We start from the raw sequence: 23,583 nt of genomic DNA on the forward strand, positions 1-23,583 counted from the left end.
GGTGGGATAGTCTGGCAGATGTTTTTGATGTTTGATAGCCATGTCCTGAGTTATTCAGTATTGTTGACAGAGGAAACAGTGCAATAACAAATAGTAATGGTGATAATGAATCTCCTTGAAATATTCCTCTCTTGATGTTAACCTCTCCCAGTCTCTCACCATTGACCTGCAACTGTGTCTTCCATTGTGCCATCGATCTGTGCACAAATTTTCTGATGTTTCTACTGACTCCTGTTATTTCTAGGCACTTGATTATCCAGTCATGTGGCAGAGAGTCACATCATCATCATCATCATCATCATCATCATCATCATCATCATCATCATCATCATCATTATTATTATTATTATTATTATTATTATTATTATTATTATTATTATTATTATTATTATTATTATTATTATTATTATTATTATTATTTAAAGCTATCATACCATACACTGAATGTCCTCTTTCCACAGCGCTCCAAAAGTACATACCAGAGGTCATTTCTTTTCACCTATTTTAAAACAATCTCATTCTTCTTTTTCGAGGACTTGAAATCTTAGTCAGCAAAACACAGACTGATCTTAGCCCTGAGTGGTTGGACCTTTTAAGCAATCCAGATAATCTGTGAAGATTTTCAAAGGCTCTGATTTAAGTGTGGGAGGTGGGCAATTGTTCACGGCTGCCTCTTGACCTGCCTTTGTCTCATGGATTTGAGCCACAGCGCCTGCCGTATTTTTGTGTATGCTTTGGAGCAACTTTCTTCACCGGAGGGGGAGGAAAAGTCTGAAAGCAGCTTGAGACTTGTATGAATACCAAGCCATCAAGGTAACCAGCATCATAATGCTTGGCACACATGCCCAGCTTTTAAAATCCTGAACCGGCACATGAATATTAAGCTATCAATATTTGCGCTAAAAATGTTTCACCTCACACATATAAGCTAATTCTATGTTATGAAAAATTTTAACATAGACATTTACTATGTACACACACATGTGTGAGGTACATAATAAATGTATATGCTAAAACTTTTCATAATATAGATTAGCTTATATTTTATAAAAACTATTTAGAGCCAGTGTTTAAGGTGTAATCATATAGCCAAAGTGCAGCCATATTTAACCTTGCTAAAGTGATGACAGACACAACTTTTGGTTTGAAACAGGCATTAGAATAGAATAGAATAGAATAGAATAGAATAGAATAGAATAGAATAGAATAGAATAGAATAGAATACCGAATAGAATAGAATAGAATACCGAATAGAATAGAATAGAATAGAATAGAATATAGACTAGAATAGAATAGAATAGAATAGAATACAGAATAGAATAGAATATAGAATAGAATAGAATAGAATAGAACAGAACAGAATACAGAATAGAATAGAATAGAATACAGAATAGAATAGAATAGAATACAGAATAGAATAGAATAGAATAGAACAGAACAGAACAGAACAGAACAGAACAGAACAGAATAGAATAGAATAGAATACAGAATAGAATAGAATAGAATAGAATAGAATAGAATAGAATAGAATAGAATACAGAATAGAATAGAATAGAATACAGAATAGAATAGAATAGAATAGAATAGAATAGAATAGAATAGAATAGAATAGAATACAGAATAGAATAGAATAGAATAGAATAGAATAGAATAGAATAGAATAGAATAGAATAGAAAGGGTTCCACTGGTTAATTGTCCTCACTGTCAGGAAGTTTCTCCTTAATTCCAGGTTAGTTACATTGTATAGCTAGGCAAGGGAACATGGTTGAAACATTTGTATCATCCAGCTTAGACCAATAGGTTCCTATTGTGAACTGAATTGGTTGAATGTCACAAACATGAAAAGGGAAAGATAAAGATAAAACAAAGGAGAATTATTAATTGTACAGCTGCTGTGTCTAATAATTTTACTAGGCTGCCGGAAAGCATGTGACCAGGCTGGACATTTCAACTGGGTCTGGAAAAGATATGGCATATTCTACGGGACAGGTATAAAAGGTTGATGCTGAACTAATCTGGGTGTGGCCCTTTGCTTGCAAGTAGAAGGGTCCACTAGCCTTTGCAAATGCTTTAATAAAACTTGTTTTATTTGCCAGCACCTTTCTAGTGGAATTTATTTTATTCCTAACACATGGATGAAAAGGAGGAGGATTGCACCCACAGGGCCTGGAAACTTGTTGGCTCTGGAGCTACAGAATTCTTAGGGGATATAGCCCAGGCATGGTGAATAGTCCTACCCCCCACCATGTTATGGCACCACTGCTCACAGTTCCCTCCTCTCTGCCTCTTCCCCCCACCCCACCTCCCCCCCAAAAAATATTCTGCACAAAAATGGCAAGACACGTCAATTCCCACAAAGAAAGAATGGACGGAAGAAGTGATGGATCTGGCAGAGATGGCAAAATTAACCGCTTTAATAATAATAATAAAAGAATGTCTCCAGTTTTCTTTCTACCGCTTCTGGACTTTATGCTCAAAACGGGGAAAAAAAATAAAACTTTGATGTTGGGTTTTGATGATTAGATTAGTTTGGCGTGATGGAGAGGGCTGGTGCTTACAAAATAGGTAAAGTAAAAAAGCTGGTGTTGTAACCGTATTTTGTATTTTACTGCACTGAAAAAAAAAGTTCTCCCTGCTTTCCTTCCCCTATTCTGCTGTTATCTTTGTTTCAATTTGTATTTTATATTATAATAAATTTCAGTGATTAAAAGAAAAGACAAGACAAGACAAGAAAGCCTTCTCACTCTTATTGTGTGATGAGATAGCTGAGGAGAAAATATACCGTGAGTCAAACCAATTCCAATAAAACTGAGTTTTCAAACTTTACTGGGTTGTGATCTCTTCAGATTTCAAATGGAATTGACCTTTCCCTGTTATCACAAATATAAAAATCTGCTCTGAGTAATGCTGTTTAGGTAATGTTAAATTGAAACTCTTGAGAAATGCAATGACGGGGTGGGGGGGTGGGGGGGGGAGAGATTCCCTATAAAGAATTCCCTTTGAGCTGGATGGCATTTCTTGATAGTAAAAGGTTAGAAAATTTGCTTTAGTCAGAGAACTAAAGGCAGAAGAAGGGACAGCTTGATATGCATCTTTTAAGTGTAGTTGGGGAAACTATGAGTGCTTAGACCCTTTTTTATTTATTTAAACTCAACTTGTTTTCTTTAATTTTGTTGATATGGAACATATTTAGATGATTAAAACAATTTAAACAGTGCTATTACTTCAGAGGCATCAACTGCAACCCTAAACTGACTGACCTGCTTCTGATTGAATAAATGTAATGGACACATTTCTGTAATGGTCCAATCACACTTAGCCAATAAAGAACTATTCTGTTCTGTTCTGTTCTGTTCTATTCTATTCTATTCTATTCTATTCTATTCTATTCTATTCTATTCTATTCTACTCTACTCTACTCTACTCTACTCTACTTCTACCCTATTCTATTCTGTTCTGTTCTGTTCTGTTCTACTCTACTCTACTCTACTTCTACCCTATTCCTTTCTATTCTAGACAGATACCAATAGAACATAGATAGTAGAGTCTTCATCTGGCATACTTTCTAGCATATTATCTATGGGACAGACTAAATTCTTAATATAGATATAAATATAAATTTAGATATAAATTCTTCTAATCCATATGCAATATATCCAACTATTGTGATATCTTTTATCATCCCATGGAAGATATCATTTTTTATCATGAAGTGTCCAACTTACCTGTCAACAAAGGCATGGTGCAGGATGAAGATGGGATCATTGGCGGAACCCTGGACCTGAGACATGGAGCCATTCATGTAAATGTGTAGTGCATTGTGTAGACTACTCTGTGACAAATTTGATATTCCAGTACTTGGACTCGCAAAGCCTGTAAATTAAGGGGAAATGAAGTGGTGAGAAGCGACAGCAGTGGACCTTATTTAAGGGTCTTTTCACACAGAGTTTCCTTTGTGATATCCCTTGCCCCCCACCTGAAAGTGTTTGGCTGTGAAAGCCACAGAATTTTTACTCTCAGGCTGCTTGTTGCTGAATGTCCCAAAGGTGCTTTTCCAAAAGGCAACCGGACTTTCTTCCTTTTTTTCCTCGAAAACATTTCGCTTCTTATCTGGGGGGGGAGGACTATTTTCCAAAGTGCCAGAAGGCAAGACAAGAACTAATGAATAAAAACTATTCAAGGAAAGAAGCAACCTAGAACTAAGGAGAAATTGCCTAACAATGAGAGAAGAATCAACGAGTGGAACAGCTTGCCTTCAGAAATTGTGGGTGCCCCATCACCGGAGTTTTCAAGAAGAGATTGGACAGCCATTTGTCTGAAATGGTATAGGGCAGTGGTGGCAAACCTATGGCATGAGTGCCAGAGGCGGCACTCAGAGCCCTCTCTGTGGGCACTCACACCATCGCCCCAGCCCTACCTCCCCCCGTGGCCCCCTCCTCACCAGCAGCTCCCCCGGAGGAGAGTCACCCTGAGCACAGCCGGCATGGAGCAGTACAGCCAAGGACACGGCAGCCGGGCAGCAGGGACAAGACTCCGCCCTTGTGCCCCATCGCGTGTAGATGCTGCTGCGGGGCACGGGCAGAGGGCATAGCTGCCATGGTGCTGCTGGGCCATCTGGGCAATCTGCGGCGGGCTGTGGAGGCAGTGGGTGGCCCTGTGGGTGGGTGCGGCTGGGCTGGGGGTGAAATGGGGCAGAGAGGGTGGGATGGGGCAGAGCGGGAGTGCAGCGAGGGCAGGTGGGCCGGTTTTTGGGCACTCAGTCTCTAAAAGGTTCACCATCACTGGTATAGGGTATTCTGCTCAAGCAGGGAGTAAGATTGGATGACCTCCAAGGTGCCTTCCAAGTTTGTTATTCAATGAGTTCTATGAATATTTGTCAGCTACATCAAGCTGCCAACACATATTCAATTTCCTAAGCAAGGAACATTGCATTTTGTCTCTGTTAACTTTCATTCTGTTACTTTCTCATTTCTCTAACCTATGAAGTTTAGGATTAGGCTTTGTTTACAATGCCTGTGGGTTACACCACTATCAATTATAACTCCTGTGGCGCTGTCGGCCAGGTGGCTGGAAGTGTGGCTTAATGAAACAAGAAGAGCTGAAATGCATTGGATATTGATTCCATGCCCATTATTATAGACCATGCAGTTTCAGACTCCTTATCTGAAAATCTGCATAACCAATGAAGCTGAAAAAGCAGAGGAGCTACAGATCAAAGGAACGTAGTAAACAGTTTGAATATTTAAGAGGCACACATATTTTTCTAACATTTATTCTGGTGGGGAAAGTTGACAGAATTTCTGAGATAGCTCTGGGCTCACCAGTAACAGAAGGTGGTGCCTTTTTTTTGAACATCAGTGCCTCAAGGAGTTGATGCTTCTAATAGTATCCAGGTAAGAAAAAATATTAGAAAACCAGCTGTACAGCTATGTCTGCTGGGTGAAGTTTGAGGAGATACACTGAATGGGGCTTGAAATAGCAATAGCAACAGCAACAGCACTTAGACTTATATACTACTTCAGAGGGCTTTACAGCCCTCTCTAAGCGGTTTACAGAATCAGCACATTTGCCCCCAACAATCTGGGTTCTCATTTTACCAACCTCGGAAAGATGGAAGGGCTGATGCAAACTTGAGTCGGTCAGGATCGAACTCCTGGCAGTGGGCAGAATTAGCCTGCAATACTGCATTCTAACCACTGCGCCACCACAGCTCTGCACCACAGAAATGCATAAAAGTAGGCCAAGATTTTAGTAATCACCGAGAAATAGTATCATTTAAGGACCTCTTGGGTTCAGGTTTGAAGGCAATGGTCACAATGACTAGAGCAAGGGTAGGCAACCTTGGCTCTTTTATGACTCGTGGACTTCAACTCCCAGAATTCCTGATCCAGCATGGCTCAGCTTGGAAACTTTCCCTTTCCCCTCAGCATGGCTGGCTCAGGATTTCTGGGAGTTGAAGTCCACGAGTCAGAAAAGAGTCAAGGTTGCCTACCCCTGGACTAGAGTGATAGTGGAAATTGCTGTCAAGACAAGATGTTATCTTCCGTTCCAGTTCACAAGCTGAACTAATCAGCAGATGCACAGGTAGTCCTTGAGTTATGACCGCAATGGAGCCCAAAAACTTCCCTTTGCTAAGCGAGAGATTTGTTAGGTGAGTTTTGCCCCATTTTACGACTTTTATTGCTGCAGTAGTTAAGTGGATCTCTGCAACTGTTAAATTAGTAACATGGTTGTTGAGTGAAGCTAGCTTCTCCATTGACCTTGCTTGTCTGAAGTCAAGCAGGGGGGAATCACATGACCCCAGGACAGTGCAACCCTCATAAATATCTGAATTGGCCAAGTATCTGAATTTTGATCAGGTGACCATGGGGATGCTGCAACGGTTGTAAGTGTGAAAAATCATCATAAGTCTCTTTGTTCAGTGGCGTTGTAACTTCAAGCAGTCACTGAATGAACTGTTGTAAGTCGAGGCCTACCTGTATTATTTTTCCAAATAACTCAACACATCCAGCACACCTTCCTCCTCCTCCACCACCACCATTGCACAAGTCATAAAATATTATCTAACACTATTGCTGCTCTTGATCTTTATTTTATGAGGGATTCTGTTTTATTTTGCTCTAGGTAGGAGAGCCGTAGTAGAGCCAGTGGCCTTTGGAGAGGCCATTTGAATACAGAAGCTATGTAAGCCAGGTGGCGGAGAGAATCAGCTGCTCGGTGCTTCTTTTTTTATGTTTAATTCTGAAACAGGTTGCTGGAGTTAGGGAAAGTCAAGATGTCAAGACTTGCGCGTGGATTGGATTAAAGTGAGGGAGAGGTGCGCATAGTCAGCCTCACTCTCTCTTCCCAGATTCCATCTTGTTCCAATGGCAGGACAAAAGTCGAGACAGCTGGAGATGGGCTGGGCGCAGTGGTTGACCAGGGCATCTTTCGTGTCTTGCCGTGCTCTCAGCGTACCACGTCGCTTGCAGAAACTGCCTTCATGATCGTTGGTCCTATTTTAATAGGTCTCATCCGCTCAATCCGCCAGAGTCTGTCTTCACATGCTTGGGATAGACAGATCCCTTGCTCACCGAATGTCAAAGACACAACGGCTACTCTCAACCTGGTTTGGCCAGCCTGTCGAAGCTGTTGCCCGGGGTGTGGTCGCTGCGCATGTTATAGCTACTAGGAGCCACAGGTGAGAGCTGAGTGTCAGGTGGGGACCAAAGGTGTATGAGCTGCCCTAAAAAAGGCACGACATGCCCTCCACCAGAGGTGCTACCCCTCCCTGAACACCCCTGACAGTTAGAACAATTAACCAGTGGAACAACCTGCCTCCAGAAGCGGTGAATGCGCCAACACTGGAAGTTTTTAAGAAGATACTGGACAGCCATTTGTCCAAAATGGTATAGGGTTTCCTGCCTGAGCAGGGGGTTGGACTAGATGACCTCCAAGGTCCCTTCCAACTTTATTATTATTATTATTATTATTATTATTATTAATCACAGGATCATTGAAATTGTTGAATCCAACTTGTTGTTCCATGCAGGGATTAAGATTGAAGCATTGCCTTTCCCCAAACCCACTCCAATTTGTCTCAGTCCTCCTTAAAGTGTGATCCTTGGTACTTGAATATAGTAGGGAGGCCATTGAGTTCAACTATGATCCCCTGCCAAATTAAAGCTTTTTAAATATATACTTCAGTCTCTAGTGGATCACACAAGCCTTTATCCTGCCCTCTGCCATGATAACAAGTCTTAGCTTTCTTTGATATGTCAATCATTCATGTGAATACATATCAAATCTTTCAGTCTCTTTTTTCAGAGAGATTAATGTCTAACCCCTGGTCATTCCTATTGATTTTTATATATTGGTTCCAATTTCTCTGAATCCTTCTTAAAGTTTGACCTCCAGAATCGAACGGAAGATTTGATGTGAAAGCAGAAGAAAATGGATGTGGATCAATCCCTTCCCATTATTTAGAATTATGCTTCTGTTGATCCAGCTTAAAACTGAAGTTCTCTCTTTTTTTTCATCCTTATTACATCGGTGACTGATGCCCATCTTATAATTAATTAGTGTTTTGCTGAATTGGCCTTTTGAAGTGAATCAGGGATTTAGATCCAATTGCACAGGGTCTTTCTGAATTAAATCAACCCAATTAGATACTCTGATTCAAAGTCTTACATCAAATGGACTCAATTTTCCTAATTTAATCACTGAGTCAAGAGTCAATTACAGTTGCACAAAGACAGCTGGGTGATCCTGGGCCAATCACTTCTTCTTAGCCCTAGGAAGGAAGCAATGGCAAACCACTTCTGAAATCTTGGCAAGAAAACAGAAAGGACTAGACCACACAGCCATCGTGAGTCATGACTGAGTTGAAGGCATGCACACGCAGAGAAAAATCACTGGTCCACATTAATACATTTGACCATCTGAATCTGAATCAAAATAGATTTTGAATCATTTAAAAGCTAATTCACACATCCCTCCTGCATAAATCTAAAGACATTACATCCTAGCCAGGATAAGTTCTCCAAAATTTTGTCCTTTAATAGAATTTGCAGAGAAGATTCTCTTTTTCTTAATGACCCTAGAACTGGTGCCTAGTTTAATGAAGAGAAGGACTAGGGGTGACATGATAGCAGTGTTCCAATATCTAAGGGGCTGCCACAAAGAAGAGGGGGTCAAGCTATTCTCCAAAGCACTTGAAGGCAGGATGAGAAGCAATGGATGGAAACTAATCAAGGAGAGATCTAGCCTAAAACTAAGGAGAAATTTCCTGACAGAACAATTAATCAGTGGAATGACTTGCCTCCAGAAGTTGTGGGTGCTCCAATACTGGACGTTTAAAGAAGAGATTGGACAACCACATGTCTGAATTGATATAGGGCAGTGGTGGCGAACCTATGGCACGCGTGCCAGAGGCAGCACTCAGAGCCCTCTCTGTGGGCACACACACCATTGCCGCAGCCCATCACCCCCTGTGGCCACCTCCTCACCAGAAGCCCCCAGGAGGAGAGTTGCCCCGGGTGCAGCCTGCGTGGAACAGCATAACCAAGGACATGGCAGCCGGGCAGCAAGGACAAGACTCCGCCCTCGTGCCCCATCACGTGTAGATGATGCTGCGGGCATGGACAGAGGGCGTGGCCACCATGACGCTGCTGGACCGCCTGGGCGATCTGCTGTGGCAGGCCGTGGAGGCGGTGGATGGCCCTGCGGGCAGGAGAGGCGGGGCGAGGCAGGGGCAAGGCGGTTTTTGGGCACTCGGTCTCTAAAAGGTTCGCCATAACTGATATAGGGTTTCCTGCTTGAGCAGGGGGTTGGATTATATTGGCGGGATGAGAGAACTCTGTTTGAGAAATATAAAATAAAATATAAATACTAAACTTTGATGAATGGAGGCAAATAAACGTGTCCTAGGATAATGTTGCAGGATCCAATGTGGGTCGGTCACCGGGACCAGTTTAGTTTTCTGAGCTTTTGGACTCATGCTGGAATCCATCCTCAGGGAACTTCTCTCTCACCAGAATGAGTAGAGACAAAACTAATTTAATAATAAAAATAATAATAATAATAATAATAAAGTTGGAAGGGACTTTAGAGGTCATCGAGTCCAACCCCTTGCTCAGGCAGGAAACCCTATACCATTTCGGACAAATGGCTGTCCAGTTTCTTCTTAAAAACTTCCAGTGTTGGAGCATTCACAGCTTCTGGAGGCAGGTTGTTCCACTGGTTAATTGTTCTAACTGTCAGGAAGTTTCTCCTTAGTTCTAGGTTGCTTCTCTCCTTGGTGAGTTTCCATCCGTTGCTTCTTGTCCTGCTTTCAGGCGCTTTGGAGAAGAGCTTGACTCCCTCTTCTTTGGGGCAGCCCCTGAGATACTGGAAGACTGCTATCATGTCCCCCCTCGTCCTTCTCTTCATTAAACTAGACATACCCAATTCCAGCAGCCGTTCCTTATATGCTTTGGCCTCCAGTCCCCTGATCATCTTTGTTGCTCTTCTCTGTACTCTTTCTAGAGTCTCAGCATCTTTTTTTATACCGTGGTGACCAAAACTGGATGCAGTATTCCAAGTGTGGCCTTACCAAGGCATTGTAAAGTGCTGTCTTGTTTAGCAACAGGACGTTTGGGCTCAATTGGGGACCCATAAGTCGAGGATCATCTACATATTTCACATGACATAACAGAATATAGTATTAATGCGTAAAAATCCAGCATATAAAATGTATAACAAAACATAAAAGAGGACTACCTCTAAAACTGGTACACAATATTGCGTTAGAAATCATGAAAAGAGGAGTAAACCTTACCCTCCAAGGTATTCCGGAAACTGAAGTTAGCCATTTTATCCATAGTCCCAGTTTCATATTGCGTCAGACGTAAGCAGAATTCGACATCAGCTGAAGTCGGAAGCCGAGGCGTTCTTCTTTTATCATGATTGCCAGGATTTCGAAGGACTGGCCCTTCATTCGTTCCATTACAGAGTGCTTGGCGGCTATTGTACTCTTCCGAGTGAGTGCAGATGACCTAAAAGAGGATACGGAAGACCGATTCAAACTTCAAAACCATGAAGTTCCAACTCAGATCGGGAGATCTGCGTAGATAAACAAGCAAGAAGGCAGGCAAATTTAGGTATCCCAGGATAATGTTGCAAGATCCAATCTGAGTTGGTCACCGGGACAAAAGATTTAGTCTTCTGGTAAGATAGATAAGATAAGATAACCTTTATTGTCATTTTTTTTTACTGTGGGCACAACGGCACACATCAAAAATGAAATTTAGTTGCCCGCTCTCAAAATGAAACACATACATGACACACACCTAAACATACTATGTACAACATATGTACACACCCCTACATATACATAGCAAATAAATATTAAATACTGTCCATCTTGAATATATAATGGAAGGAGGAAGCTTGAGAGTTCACAAGGTTAATGCTGTATGGAATGAAACTATGGCTGAATCTGGATGTTCTGCTATGGATACTACGAAGCCTCCTCCCAGAAGGTAACAAGGAAAACAGGTCATGAAGAGGATGCGTAGTGTCCCAGATAATCTTACGGACCCTGCTCAAGCAACGCTTCTGTGCTATGTCCTGGATGGGAGGGAGAGAACTGCCAATGATCTTTTCCGCTGTCCTCACCACTCTCTGCACCACCTTCCTGTCTGAAGCAGTGATGCTTCCAAACCAGACTGTGATGTCGTATGTCAGGATGCTCTCGATCGTCGCTCTGTAGAAAGTGGTCAGGACAGGGGAAGGAAGATGTGCTTTTCTCATGCGACGCAGAAAATGCAGGCGCTGCTGTGCCCGCTTCACCAGTTTCTCACTTTTGAGTGACCAAGCCAGCCTGCTCGTTAGCTGCACTCCCAGGAATTTGATGCTGGTAACCATCTCCACAGGTGAATCATTAATGCACAGAGAAGTGTGGCTGTGCCTGCTTGGTAGAGAGAAGTTCTCTGAGGATGGGCTCCAGCTCAAGTCTGAAAGCTTGGAAGACTAAACCTCTGGTCCCAGTGACTGATCCAGATTGGATCCTGCACAAACAAGCATCTGCAAATGTCCTTCATAAGATCAGTAAGCGTGGCTATAATACAGGGGTCTTCAAAGCTGGTAACTTTAAGACTTGTGGACTTCAACTCCCAGAATTCCTCAGAATTTCAAGGGAAGAATTCCCAGAATTCCTTATGCTAGCTGAGGAATTCCGGGAGTTGAAGTCCACAAGTCTTAAAGTTGCCAGGTTTGAAGACCTGTGCTCTAACAGATGTACAGTATGTCCCAATATGTATTCACTTATAGATTAACAAAGAACTATCTTTCGATCAAATAAAATTTGCCATGAAACTGAGGCTGTTGCTGTCAGTTCAGTTATTGTATATTTTTTATATTCTAGTAGTGGAATGTTTTAGTGTCGTATGAATGGATGCTGTCTCCTTGTTTGCTAATGAATATATACATGTCTTAATTAAAGTATTGGAAATGATTCGCAGCAGATAATACATCAGTAAAAATAATCATTCTTAAAAAAATGTCTTAGCTTGAGCGATATTATGAACGGTGGAAATTATAAAACATTTTGTGTGGTCCTTGGTGTTTTCTGAGCATGGTTGTTTTCTTGAAGATGTTTCATTACCCAACTAGGTAATATCTTCAGTGCACTGATGATGCTACTGGTTGGGTAATGAAATGTCTGTAAGAAAACAATCAATCTCAGAAAGCATTAAGGATCCTACAGTTCAACCCTAAGCTATATATATTCTCTTCTATTGGTATACAACATTATCCTATCAATTCATTCTACATGCACCTGTTAGATTTCAATTCCCATTATCCCCCAACTAGCATTTTAGCTTGGTTGTATGGAACTTAAAAGATGAACATTATGGAACCAGAAATCTAATACCAAATGAAAAACACATAATGTATTCCAGGTTAGCAAAGATTGTTAAATAAATTTATTCAGAAATAAATTTACTGAGTGTGTTTAATGGGACTTGATCCCAGGAAGACATGCATTTCATAGCAATTTGGGAAGATACACATAATGGAAAAAGTGCACTTGATGCAAAAATCAAGGACACACAATCTAATCTTATTGTTTAGGATACTCCATAAATAATAGTTGTGTACAGTATAGTTCAAAGATGAGTGTAGGCGATGACCAGGCTGAACACAAGGGTGGGGTCAAACACATCAACACTTTGGAGTATCTACTGCTCCATAATAGACCTACGTCCAGGCCCCTTGAAGTCCGTTGACTCTTATCTGGCACCAATTTGTCTTGATCATTTGTAGGTCAGATAAAATAGAACAGAATAGAACAGAATAGAATAGAAGCAGGAAGGGACCTTGGAGGTCTTCTAGTCCAGCCCCCCGCTGAAGTAGGAGAACCTATACCATCTCAGACAAGTGACTGTCCAGTCTCTTCTTAAAAATCTCCAGTGATGGAGCGCCCACGATTTCTGAAGGCAAGCTGTTCCACTGGTTAATTGTCCTCACTGTTAGGAAGTTTCTCCTTAATTCCAGGTTGCTTTTCTCTTTGGTCAGTTATAAAAAGTAAAGCAGTTGCTGATTGTGTCTTACAAACATCTTTTTTAAAACTACAACCTACACTGAAGAAAATAAGCCAAATCTTCAAGCCAACAAGATACAATCACAGCAATTTCTATATAATTATGTGCTGAAGGAAAAGGAAGGAATGGATTATATTTGGTAAACAGACCATCTGATGAACTCTGGAGGGAAATGTGTAGCATCATAAGGAACAAACAAACAAAAATGTCCTCAAATACACAAAGTAGAATGTGCTGATACATTGTAATGATGATGATGATGATGATGATGATGATGATGATGATGATGATGATGATGGAAGGTACCTTGGAGGTCATCTAGTCCAACCCCCTGCTCAGGCAGGAAACCCTATACCATTTCAGACAAATGGCTGTCCAGTCTCTTCTTAAAAACTCCAATATTGGAGCATTCACAGCTTCTGGAAGCAGATGGTTAATTCCACTGGTTAATTGTTCTAACTGTCAGGAAATTTCTCCTTAGTTCTAGGTTGCTTCTCTCTTTGATGAGTTTCCATCCATTGCTTCTTGTCCTGCCTTCAGGCGCTTTGGAGAATAGCTTGACTCCCTCTTCTTTGTGGCAGCCCCTGAGATATTGGAAAACTGCTATCAAGTGTGAAAAACCATCATAAGACACTTGTTTTTCAGTGCTCTTGTAACTTTGAACAGTCACTAAACAAAAGATTGTAAGTGAAGAGCTACCTGCAATGGATAGTCAATTAGAAAAGAATCATTAGAAAAGATTTTTATATGTGAGTATTGCTGTTAGACTCTTATATGCACAAAAATGGAAAGACTCACTAATACCCACATTGGAGGAATGGCTCATGAAGATGACAGAATGAGCAGAGTTGGCAAAATTAACTGGTTTGGTTAGAGAAAGATAAACAACTACATCTATCAGTGACTGGAAACTCCTTATGGATTTTTCTCTGGAAAAAAAAAAGAGAGAGAGAGAAAATGTGCTTGTGAATTATGGGTGTGAAGATTATAAAATTTAGTTTATGGAAAAAAGGAAATTATGAATTAACCGTGGAGCGGATAAAAACAAAATCTATTTATAACTGCTACCAAAAAGATCAGACGCCATTTCTTTATAATCTTTTTTTTCCTTTCTTTTTCTATTTTCTTTCTTACTGATTCACTTTTCTCTCTTATTTTCTTTCCTTCTTTTCTAATATTCGTATTGTTTAACATTTCTTCAATAAAAAGTATTTTTTTTTTTAAAAAAAAAATCAAGTTTGCCCTAGTATACAGTATACATACCTCAAAAGTTCTTTTTTTTCTCTAGATACATTGACAATGGAACATCCTTTTGGCTTTTATTCTGGCTCACCATGAATAGCAATGCTACTGTTTGAATGCTTTCCTTATATGTTTAAAAATTGAATAGGCACTATCCATTTTATAGAAAGAAAAGACTGGCTCTCTTCATCTGAAACAAACAGAGACATCCTATAGCATACCCATGCAAAGGAAGGCATATATCTTATGCATTGAAAAACATAGCTGTTTTCGCTTTAGATAAAGAGACATTTGTTTAGTTATAAATAAGAAGGCATCTGCTTTCACTCTTAAGATAAGGAAACCTTTGTTTGCAATGGGCTAGTACAGGGGTAGGCAACCTTGGCTCTTTTATGACTCGTGGACTTCAACTCCCAGAATTCTTGAGTCAGCATGGCTGGTTCAGGAATTCTGGGTATTGAAGACCAGAAGTCAGAAAAGAACCAAGGTTGCCTACCCCTGGGCTAGTACATTGCATTCTCTTGATAACAATTGGCTAAATTTCCAAACTTCAGAGACCTAAAGAGAACGTGTCTAATTTAATGAAAAGAAGGACTAGGGATGACATGGTAGCAGTCTTCCAATATCTAAGGGACTGCCACAAAGAAGAGGGAGTCAAGCTATTCTCCAAAGCACCTGAAGATGGATGGAGACTAATCAAGAAGAGAACCAACCTAGAGCTAAGGAGAAATTTCCTGACAGTGAGAACAATTAACCAGTGGAATGGCTTCCCTTCAGAAGGTATGGAGGCTCCATCATTAGAGGATTTAAAGAAGAAACTGGATAACCATTTATTTGAAATAGTATAGAGCAGTGGTTCTCAACCTTTTTAATGCCACGACCCCCAACTGGTCGTAAGTCGAGGACTAAACCGGTCGTAAGTCGAGGACTAAACCGGTCATAAGTCGAGGACTAAACCGGTCGTAAGTCGAGGACTACCCAACCGGTCGTAAGTTGAGGACTTTCCCTGTGCGGGAGAGCCGCACATGCATGGTTCCGCCCCCTGCGCCGGCCGAGGCGTAGCTGGCAAACGGTAGAGATGGAGCAGGCCGACCACCAGCTGGCCCAGTTCAAGGGAGGTAAGGCACCCGCCGGAAAAGGGAAAAAAAACGGCGGACAGCCTTGATTGGCGACCCCCATGAAATGGTCGATTGATCCCAAATGGTGTCGCGACCCATAGTTTGAGAACCGCTGGTATAGAGTTTCCTGCTTGAGCAGAGGGTTAGACTAGAAGACCTCCAAGGTCCCTTTCAACTTTGTTATTCCAGTAATAGAAGTGATGCAGTCACCCCACCCCACCCAAAAAAAGAATTGGGTGATATTGAATATAACATATTTTTGAGTCTGCATTGATTGTTGTGTTTCATTTCTGCCTTGGAACAAACCCAGAGGTGGTGTCTTAATCCTTCTGACATTAATCACATATGGGTAGTCCTTGACTTATAGCCACAATTGGGACCAGTGTGAGCCACACTTGATTTTGCCATCTGTTTTGCCATGGTTGTTAAGGGAAATCACTGCAGTTGTTAAGGTTCTCCCATTGACTTTGCTTGTTGGAAGCCAACTGGGAAGGCCACAAATAGCAATCACATGACCACAGGATGCTGCAACGTTCATCAATGATCAGTTGCCAAGTGCACAAATGTGGATCACGTGACTCTGGGGATGCTTCAATGGTCCTTAGTGTAAAGACTTGTAAGTGTCATGGTGCCATTATAACCTTGAACGGTTGTAAGTTGAGAAGTCTCTGTATGCTGTCTTCTGTTCTCACATAGTTTCTTGGATATCTTTCATCCAAGGCAGGGTGATGGTGGTAGTCATTCTCCACGCTTTTAGTTTGTCAATGCTGCTAACATTGGATGTTCTTGCTTTGACAACATAGGGAGATGCAGCCTTTTTCTTTCTTATGCTTTACTCTTAGAATTAGATGATACTGGGGGAGGGGGAGGAATGTGATGGGAGTTAGTTAGACATACAATATTGTAATAAGAACTGATAAGGCATGGTGGGATAAAGAACTGGGCGGAAAGCCAGCATTTCAAACTAAATGGAGAATGTGATTTATGACGGTTAGTTGTAGGAGGGAATTGTGCTTTGATCCATGTGCTGAAGGGAGGGGAAGTCAGATTTTGGCTTCGACTATGTACCCGCCGAAGCTATGCTGCTCAAATAAAGATTCTTTAAGGTAAGCAATGCCTCAAAATTCTTTGAAGAGTTTCATCTTTCGGAACCATGACATTGTTTTTGCTGCAAGTATCTATTTGGTTTTCTAGGCAGAACAATGGAATGGGTAGCCATTTCTTTCCGTGGGGGATATTTAGAATTAAGTGAGGGTACTTGAGTACAGATTGAGACACAGTGCTGGAAAACCAGGCTTCTCTTGTCCCAAAGCTGTTTTTTCAAAAGGCAACCGGATTTTGCTTTTTCCCTTGAAGACATTTCGCTTCTCATCCAAGAAGCTTCTTCAGTTCTGACTTTTTCTTCGGACAGAACTGAAGAAGCTTCTGGGATGAGAAGTGAAACGTCTTCAAGGAAAAACGAAATCCAGTTTGCCTTTTTGAAAAAGCACCGTTGGCACAACCATGACTTGAATGACTGAGAATCTCCATAGACACCTGCTTCTATTGGCATGGCCTAAAGCAGTGATGGCGAACCTTTTAGAGACCGAGTGCCCGAACTGCAACCCAAAACCCACTTATGTATCGTCGGGTGCCGGGTGGGCGTGCCCCATTGGATGGGTGTGGCCCATTGGGTGGGTGTGGCCCATTGGGTGGGCGTGGCTGTGGTGGTAACGGCAGACTGGGTGGGTGGGACTAAAAAGTTCAATCAATCAATTCCAACTTTGCGAGGTCTTTTTTTTTACCGCGAGAAGTTGAAATTGATTGATTGATTGAACCTTTTATTTTTTTGCACACGGCGGCGGAGGCCTAAAGCGAAAAGGTTTTATAAAACCCAGCTGAAGGCCTAGGACTGGGGCGATGGCGCGCGTGCCCACAGAGAGGGCTCTGAGTGCCGCCTGTGGCACGCGTGCCATAGGTTTGCCACCACGGGCCTAAAGCCAGGTTTCATTTTAGAATCAGGCTGTTTTTGCTTTGCTCTGCATTTTCATCACTCAATATTTTTTTTCAGACTATTAAAGCAGGGCTTTTCAACCAGTGGTACGGGTACCACCTGTGGTACATTGGCACCTGGCAGGTGGTACGCGACCATCCTAGAAAAGTGATTGTGGGGAGGGGAATGAGCTGAACCGGTGGCACAAGCCTGAGCGAGAGATGGCTGGAGCTGCAGGGCTGTCAGGGCTCAGCGGAAGCGCCAGGATCAGTGCCACTTTCCAGCTGATCGGCACTTCTTCGGGACTGTCAGGGCTCAGTGGAAGTGCCAGGATCAACACCAGGCTCCAACTGGAGCTCGGCGCTGATCCTGGTGCTTCTGTTGAGCCCTGAAGAAGCACCAATCAGCTGGAAAGCAGCACTGATCCTGGCGCTTCTGCTGAGCCAAGAAGAAGAGCTGATCAGCTGGAATGTTGCAGCATCTCCAGGGTCTTGTGATTTACATTCAGATGCTTGGCGACTGATTCATATTTATGACGGTCACAGTGTCCCAGGATCATGTGAAGTGACCAAAACCTGCTGCAATCACCCAGCAGACGGGGGGGGGGGGGAATAAAAACCAAACACCCCCCCCCACTCCACCTACTGCCAATCCTCAACAGAAATGCTCACAACAATGAAAACCTCGGACAGGAGGAAGAGCGCTGCCAGGTGGGCAGGCAGGTGTCTTGCTCGGCTGTGGCTTGGTGGGCACTTTTTTCAGTGGCATTGTAACTTCAAACAGTCACTAAGCGAACTGTTGTAAGTCGAGGACTACCTGTACTTTATCACTTTTTTTCTTTTTTTCGGTCAAGTTTTTGACTGGTGGTACTCGGATGTTGCCATATCCCAAAAGTGGTACAATGGGTGAAAAGGTTGAAAAGCCCTGTATTAAAGCACCTGTTAAAGGGACCGATTCCTTACCGTGACCCAAATGCCATTACAAAAAAGAAACCCAGAGGATTCTCCCTATTCTTCATCGCCAGAGAGTTTTGAGACGTGCACTTGTTTTCTTCTCGTTTTTTCCTGTCTTTTATGCACTGTGTCAATAAAGAACAATTCTACCATCACTGTCAGAATTATTGCAAAGAACTAAGTCAAAATCTGGCCTTTGCTTCATGTTGTTATGACAACAGTATTTCTTCCTGGCGAATTTTGACATTCCAAAGAAACGCCCACCCTTACTTCGTTTCTAACCTTTCTATTAATGTGTTTTCATACTTATAAAGATTTCAAAAGTACAGAATACCAAACATGTCCCACACAACACCGATTGTCATGCTACAAGTTTACACAGCGAGCTACCGTTCTAAAAAGCCAAACATCGTTTAATGTTTGGAATTTTGATTCATCCTAATTAGGGAAAGTTGCTCCTCCTGAACAGTGAATTTTCCAGAGAGATGGCATCGAGTTAACGATTTTCTGATTTCTCATTTGTGAAAATGAAGCTCACAGACGAGTCGAGACAAGAAAGTGGTGCAATCTCAAAGGAATCAATCTCACCAAGTTAAGAAAGCCATCTTTCCCAAGGTCCCTGCATTTTTTTTCTTTTTTACCTTGTTTTTATGCCTTTGGAACTTTATATATTAACATAGGAGGATATACTTTGTCAAGACGAATCGCAATTTTGCAGGGGCCTGGAGGTGTGTGCTTGTGTGTTTGTGCATAAATAATTCTGCAATGAAAAATAGAAAGAGCTGAACCCAGTAACACGTCCTCCACGCTAGTACAGTGTCAGCTGTTTTTGTGGGCTCTACTACATATATATGTTTGTGAGACCACCTCTCTCCAGGTACAGCTACCCGTTCCATCAAAATCAGCCAGAGAGGCATCCTATCGGTCGTATCTATGAAAGAGAGCTTTATTGGATCAGTTTTATCTGTTGTGACTGCTCAGAATCACATAGATGAGATGGGTGGGCATACAAATTGAACATTTGTATCATCTCTCTCTCTCTCTCTCTCTCTCTCTCTCTCTCTCTCTCTCTCTCTCTCTCTCTCTCTCTCATTATCTATCTATCTATCTATCTATCTATCTATCTATCTATCTATCTATCTATCTATCTATCTATCTATCTATCTATCTATCTATCTATCTATCTATCTATCTATCTATCTATCCCTATCCCCCATCTCTGCCTCTGCCTATCCTGTAGGGGTGCAGTGGTTCAGTGGTTAAAGATGCTGAATTTGTCAGCTGGAAAGTTGACAGCTTGGGTTCAAGACCCAATCCCTGTGTGATGGGTTGAGTTCCCATTCCTTGCCCCAGCTCCTGCCCACCTAGCAGTTCGAAAGCATGCAAATGCAAGTAGATAAATAGCTACCACTTTGGTGGGAAGGTAAGAGCGTTTTGTGCACCTTGGTGTATAGCCATGCTGGCCACATGTCTTTGGACAACTCTGGCTCCCTCGGCTAAGAAACAGAGATGAGTACCGGCCCCTAGAGGCACACATGACTGGACAGGGGAAATCTTTATTCCCCTGTCCAGTCTATCCCTATCCCTATCCCTATCCCTATCCCTATCCCTATCCCTATCCATATCCCTATCCCTCTGTCCCTGTCTGTCTGTCTGTCTGTCTGTCTGTCTGTCTAAACACAAAATACGTCCAGCCAGTCAGGTATGCCTTTTGTGAAGGTACACCATCCCACTCCATCTTGGTGTTTCTCTTCTGTCCTTTCAAAAATCAGGCATGGTATTCTGTGGCCATTAAATATCTTCAGTTCTAACTGAACAATTTTCACTTCCCCATCACCCAGCTTTTACACAAGGTTTCTTGATAGTTCAACAATCAGAGGTCTTTATAGAGATATATGTACACTTTACACACATAATCAATCATGCCATAATATAAATGGAGTCATATTGTTCCCTTTCAGAGAACGAGAGTGAGAATAAGTAAGGCCCAATAAAAGAAGCATAAGATTTTTTTTTAAAAGACCCCAAACACAACATAGCTAAATCTGCTTTATTCACTCTGCATCTCCATACTTCTCTAGCCTTGCAAATCATTCTTGCTTCTACTATATCCTAAAACATATGAAGAATGTGTTTTGTGTAATATGTAATCTAAGTCTTGCAGAGCAGCACTGATGATGTTACCTAGTTGGGTAATAAAACATATGCAAGAAAATAACTCAGAAATCACGAAGGACCCCTCATTTCAACCCTGAGCTATAAATGTTTTCCTTTATTGGGATCCATAGCTATTGAATTCAACTATCATTAGGGTTTTGATCAGTTAAGGTTTTTATAATCTTTTAAATGTTTTATTTAGAAATATAGAAAAGGTATCAGCCTTAGTCATATCCATGCCATTTGAAGAATTCCCTGCTAATGTTAAGGGCAGTACTATCAGTCTGGACACATTTTAGCCAGTATGCCAAAAGGGTGATCAAAAACTAGGTTAAATTAAACATGCTCATACTATCTTTTGCAAGCCAGGATTTGCAACTTAGAGAATACCTTTCAAACCAACACAACAATGTTTGAATCTCACCAACCTGAGTATATGAAGCATCCTGGCACAATTAATTTTGATTTATTAATTGGTGTAAACTATCAGTTAACAAATCAAAATTAATCAAACCCAATTGTCTGGAGCCTATTGGTACCGCTCTCTTGTCCATAGATGGTGTCATTTTAACTATAGTCTAAAGAAAAGAAGAAATAGGGGCGACATAATAGCAGTATCCCAGTATTTGAGGGGCTGCCATCAAGAAGAGGGGGTCACATTATTCACCAAAGCACCAGAGGGAAAGACAAGAAACAATGGTTACAAACTGATCAAAGAGAGAAGCAACCTGGAATTAAGGAGAAACTTCCTGACAGTGAGGACAATTAATCAGTGGAACAGCTTACCCCCAGAAATCGTGGGCGCTCCATCACTGGAGATTTTTAAGAAGAGACTGGACATTCACCTGTCTAAGATGGTATAGATTCTCCTGCTTGAGCAGGAGGCTGGTCTAGAAGACCTCCAAGGTCCCTTCCAGCTCTATTCTATATATATACAAAGACGATTACTCAGACACACGTTTGCTTTTCATATTTAGCACCCTTTGCAATTTTGGACTGGAGACAGATGAGGGGGGAGGATATGACACCAATTATCTCCAGTCTACAACACGGTCCTTTCAGCAGTTCCAAGAAGGCTCCACACCCATTTGCACAACTCAGGTGACCCTGAGGACACAGGCAAACCTCCAAGTGGTCTCAGTGACTCTCTAAAAGAATGCAAATGACCAGCTGTCTGCAAGGATTATACATCCTTCCATTCCCCACCCTCCAGTCAGAGCTGAAGAAGCTTCTTGGATGAGAAGTGAAACATCTTCAAAGAAAAACAAGAAAGTCCAGTTGCCTCTTGAAAAAGCACCTTTGGGATTTTTTAAACTGATTAATAATCACAAGTCAAATGGCAATGATAAGATGCCAAGACAAAGGAGAGAGACAGCTTGGAATGTTTGAGGAACTTGTTCATAATTTTTAGATATGGGTAGTCCTTGACTTACAACCACAACTCAGCCCAAAATTTCTCTTGCTAAGCCAAACAATTTGTTAAGGAAGTTTTGTCCCATTTTACGATCATTCTTGTCACCGTTGTTAAGTGAATCACTGCAGCTGTTCAGTTAGTGACATGGTTGTTAAGTGAATCTGCCTTCCCCATGGACTTTGCTTGTCAGAAGGTCGCAAAAGGGGATCTCACACACATACACACAAACACATCTGAAATGGTATAGGGTTTCCTGCCTGAGCAGGGGGTTGGACTAGATGACCTCCAAGGTCCCTTCCAACCTTCTTCTTCTTCTTCTTCTTCTTCTTCTTCTTCTTCTTCTTCTTCTTCTTCTTCTTCTTCTTCTTCTTCTTCTTCTTCTTCTTCTTCTTCTTCTTCTTCTTCTTCTTCTTCTTCTTCTTATTATTATTATTATTATTATTATTATTATTATTATTATATAATATGTGAGTAGGTGTTTCCTTTCCCATGTTTTATCTGCCTCTTTTTTTTTTCTTTTTCATTTTTCTTTTCATGGCCCAAAACTGGCGGGAAATCTTCCCAGTGCAGTTCCTCATTTTACTTGCAAATTCCAGACTCTGACATTTAGGGGAGTCCTGTGTATGTGTGTGTGTGTGGGGGGGAACTTCTATAAAAGTTTATTATTATATATACACTTCAGACTCTGAAATCCTTCAAGCAGGCCCTTCCCCCCTTCAGCCCTAACTGGAAAACTCACCTGTCACTTGAGTGGATTACAATCAACATTCACCTTCAGGGAAAATGGAGGGTGGGGGGGGGAGTAAATGGCTTTTTTTATAGCTTTGATGTCAAGAGCAGGTACCTCTTAAGCCTGCCAACCTGTGGAAAATACGGCTTGCAAATTCGTTTAGCGAAGGACTAACAACAGTTGGCCGAGGAAGACTTAAAGGTTGGGGTGGGTTGTGGCGGGGGGGGGGGAAGAGAAGTCAGTATTTCACCCAGCATTCACAGTTATCGCAGTTTCCATGGCAACAGCCTCCCGAGAATAAAGTATGGCCTCTTTTTCTTTAGAAGAAAGGTATCTGAGTTAGAAATAGAAACTTTGCAGATTTCCCTTCCCCTCCTCGGTCCCTCCCCCCCTCCAGTTGGCAACTCTTGAGGGTTCCCTGACTTTCTTTTGTGTAACTGTCATTTTATTATGGCTGGTGAGTTAGGGTTACCCTTGCGAATCCCCCCACACACACTTCGCTCCCCCCACCCTTGCAAAAGAACCAGCTTTTATAAAAAAAAAATACTTTTGTGCATTTGCCAATCTGATGCCGTGAAAAAAAACAACCTGCATTCTTTGCTTTTTCTTTTCCTTTTCTGGGTTTTGTGCTATGCCTGACAGAGTTCCAGCATGCAGCACAGCAAAATGGGGGTTATTTTGACACCACAAAGAGCCTCCAGCGTTTCTTTTTTAAGTGCTACAGGGAGTGTGGTTTTCATCCGGCTTGCACTGATGTGATTCCAAGAAGTCCATCTGAATTTTAAGTTGTACGCATAACATGACAGCTCTGACAAGAGTTGACAGACAGACAGACAGACAGATGATGAGGGATGGATGGATGGATAGATGGATAGGTAGATGAGAGAGAGAGAGAGAGAGAGAGAGAGAGAGAGAGAGAGAGAGAGAGAGAG

At 41.7% G+C, this 23,583-nt stretch overlaps 1 protein-coding gene across 1 annotated transcript in view; it reads right to left on the reverse strand.

Moving 5' to 3' along the window:
• Positions 1 to 23,583, reverse strand: part of TYR (tyrosinase) — a 45,314-nt gene that overhangs the window by 14,733 nt on the left and 6,998 nt on the right. The window contains exons 2-3 of the mRNA XM_015814723.1: positions 10,299 to 10,515; positions 3,727 to 3,874 (exon numbers count right to left, since the gene is read on the reverse strand). Of these exons, the coding sequence (XP_015670209.1) occupies positions 3,727 to 3,874; positions 10,299 to 10,515 (365 nt within the window). The remainder of the gene's footprint in view (positions 1 to 3,726; positions 3,875 to 10,298; positions 10,516 to 23,583) is intronic.

The sequence above is a fragment of the Protobothrops mucrosquamatus genome, unplaced genomic scaffold, assembly GCF_001527695.2.
Source record: "Protobothrops mucrosquamatus isolate PMUCROS unplaced genomic scaffold, P.Mucros_1.0 scaffold_92, whole genome shotgun sequence".
In the NCBI taxonomy this organism is placed as follows: Eukaryota; Metazoa; Chordata; class Lepidosauria; order Squamata; family Viperidae; genus Protobothrops; species Protobothrops mucrosquamatus.